Source organism: Palaemon carinicauda, chromosome 10 (assembly GCF_036898095.1).
Source record: "Palaemon carinicauda isolate YSFRI2023 chromosome 10, ASM3689809v2, whole genome shotgun sequence".
NCBI classification, from domain to species: Eukaryota; Metazoa; Arthropoda; class Malacostraca; order Decapoda; family Palaemonidae; genus Palaemon; species Palaemon carinicauda.
In genome coordinates this window covers 158,084,576-158,087,475 of record NC_090734.1, presented here as the reverse complement: position 1 = coordinate 158,087,475, position 2,900 = coordinate 158,084,576, and the positions used below count along the sequence as shown (strand labels likewise).

At 34.6% G+C, this 2,900-nt stretch overlaps 1 protein-coding gene across 1 annotated transcript in view; it reads left to right on the top strand.

Annotated features, from left to right (window-relative positions):
• The window catches only part of LOC137648344 (uncharacterized), an 80,973-nt gene extending 78,690 nt beyond the window's left edge, over positions 1-2,283 (top strand). The window contains exon 2 of the mRNA XM_068381270.1: positions 1-2,283. This exon is cut by the window's left edge and continues 1,949 nt beyond it. Coding sequence (XP_068237371.1) covers positions 1-355 — 355 coding nt within the window. The 3' untranslated portion in view covers positions 356-2,283.
• Positions 2,284-2,900: the final 617 nt, after the last annotated feature.

The window sequence follows — 2,900 nt, the reverse complement described above, 5'->3', positions numbered from 1 at the left end:
AAAACTTCAGAATTATCGTGAAGGTCGTTTTGTAGGTTTGGTAAAAACTGGCACCAATGACACCAAAAGGTATTTGCCCCTTACTGTGGATGGGGAACGAATTCCTTTGCCTAACTCGCTTGACCTGAGTGGACAAAAAGTGGCTGAAGTCCTCGTTGTAGCCACAAACAATGATGATGATGATGATGAAGCCAAAAATCTCCCACCCCCTGCTAACACAAACAATCCCGAACACAACCTGGTGTCAGAAGCTTCAAATCCAAAGCCAGTCATAGTAGCTGCGGAGGCTACGGAAGAAGGCATTGACCGCCAATGGCATGGTGACCCAAATGATTGGCGCCCCGTTTGGAATTAAAGAGTACAGGCATTTTTTTTTTCAGATAAAGAAAGAACTTGGAGCATTCTTGTTTTAGTTTAAGGGTAGCAGAGTTAACTTACTCCAACGATGAAGAAGTTTTAAGTCTTTAAGTCTGCCATTAAGAATTTTGAGTTTTTTTATATCTTTCTTTTGTGTTTTTATGTTTAATCTAAGACACTTTCTCTGGATGTTTTATTATTTTTATACATAACTAGGAATATCGTCATAAAGAAGATGTAGCTTTGATGTTACTTCATCTTATTTCTTTGTTCATGAGTATCTCATGAGATAGCCCTCATTCAGTCCCCGTCACAGTGCGGATATCTTCATTTAGTGCTGTGTCTTCCTCATCATCACCAACTTCACAACCACCATCATCCTCGCCATCATCACCATATATCCCCGTGTCAATTTCACTTTTCGTTGCGAGAGCAAATCATGCCCTCACCAAAGAGTTTACCAACAGTATGAATGATTTTTATTTCCAGGTGTGGAATTTGAAAAAAAAAACCGCGCTTGGAACTTGATTGCCTGGCTTCTTTTTTGTTATTTCCCCCTTCCTTCAATTTCTGCAGCTCTTTTTCAGCATTTTCACCTGTACTTCAAATTCTGCAGCTTCTTTACAGCATTTCCACCTGTCCTCCAAATTCTACAGCTCTTTTTCAGCATTTTCAAATGTCCTCCAAATTCTGCATCTTTTTTTTCAACATTTTCACCTGTCCTCCAAATTCTGCAGTTTTTTTTTAACATTTTTAAATGTCCTTCAAATTCTGGAGCTCTTTTTCAGCATTTTCACCTGTCCTCCAAATTCTGGAGCTCTTTTTTAGCATTTTTAAATGTCCTCCAAATTCTGCAGCTCTTTTTTCAGTATTTTCACCTGTCCTCCAAATTCTGTAACTCTTTTTCAGTAATTTCACCTGTCCTCCAAATTCTGCAGCACTTTTTCAGTATTTTCATCTGTCCTCCAAATTCTGGACCTTTTTTTCAGTATTTTCACCTGTCCTCCAAATTCTGCAGCTCTTTATTCAGTATTTTCACCTGTCCTCCAAATTCTGCAGCTCTTATTTCAGTATTTTCACCTGTCCTCCAAATTCTGCAGCTCTTTTTTCAGTATTTTCACCTGTCCTCCAAATTCTGCAGCTCACATATTTAAAACATGCCCTAAGCATGCCATATCAAAAGAAAATCCGTTATTTTCACCACATTCTGTCATAAATGTTGGTTTCTCCTAATTCTAACGTGTTGTTCCCTTTTCATACTCACGGTATCTAAACCCAATCATTCTATAGCTATTAAACTGAGCTGTAAATACTGCTTTGTCAGACTACTGAACATATCTCCAGTATTCATTAATTAAGCCTTCAAGACATCAGTCAGATATTTTTCATGTCTAAGGAAAGTATTTAATATTTAAGCAAATTATTTCATATCAAAGGATATTATTTAATGGGAACTCCAGTTGATAAAAAATTTACAGTAGGCCATAGATTAAAACCTAATATGCAAATAGATGATTCAAATTATGTCTTAGCTGTGGACAAGGCACCTATGTAAATACAATTTGCCAGCCTTGTCCACATTCTTCTAAGAATGTTGTATATAAAGTTACATATCCATTTTCTTGCCAGATATTGTCAATTTTTCTCCTGTTTCTGTTCTGATTGGGAATTCATTTTGGTGTATCATGTAGCCTCTTTACGTATCTAAAAAGTTGAATTGGGTTATGTTCAAAATTGTTTATTAATTGGTTATTAATTAAGGAAATGTAAGCTTATGTGAATAATGTAAAACAGTTATACTCAGTTGCTCAAACGGTTCTTACCTTTCTGCAGGCAGAAAATAAAATTTACAGTCATTTTATTTTTGATAAATATTATGAACTGAGTGGTATTTTATCATGTACAGTAATTTAAATGAATAAAGATACTTACACAACCTGGCTTTTACTGGCATACCTTGGTTGAAATTGTGATAAGACAAAATTGATATTGTTGATATATCCATATTATTATTATGATTGCTAATATTGTTATTATCCATCAAACTAAAGGTTAATTTAAACAAAAACAAACAATGTGGAAAAACGTATACCAATTTTCACTTATTATTATTATTATTACTAGCCAAGCTACAACCCTAGTTAGAAAATCAAGATGCTATAAGCCCAAGGGCTCCAATAGGGAAAAATAGCCCAGTGAGGAAAGGACATAAGGAAATAAATAAATGATGAGAACGAATTAACAATAAATCATTCTAAAAACATTAACAACGTTAGAACAGATATTTCATATATAAACTATAAAAAGACTTAAGTTTCACTTATTATTATTACTAGCCAAGCTACAACCCTAGTTGGAAAAGCAAGATGCTATAAGCCCAAAGGCTCCAACAGGGAAAACTAGCCCAGTGAGGAAAGGAAATAAGGAAATAGATAAATGATGAGAACAAATTAACAATAAATCATACTAAAAACATTAACCACATTATAACAGATATTTCATATATAAACTATAAAAAGACTCATGTCAGCCTGGTCAACCTA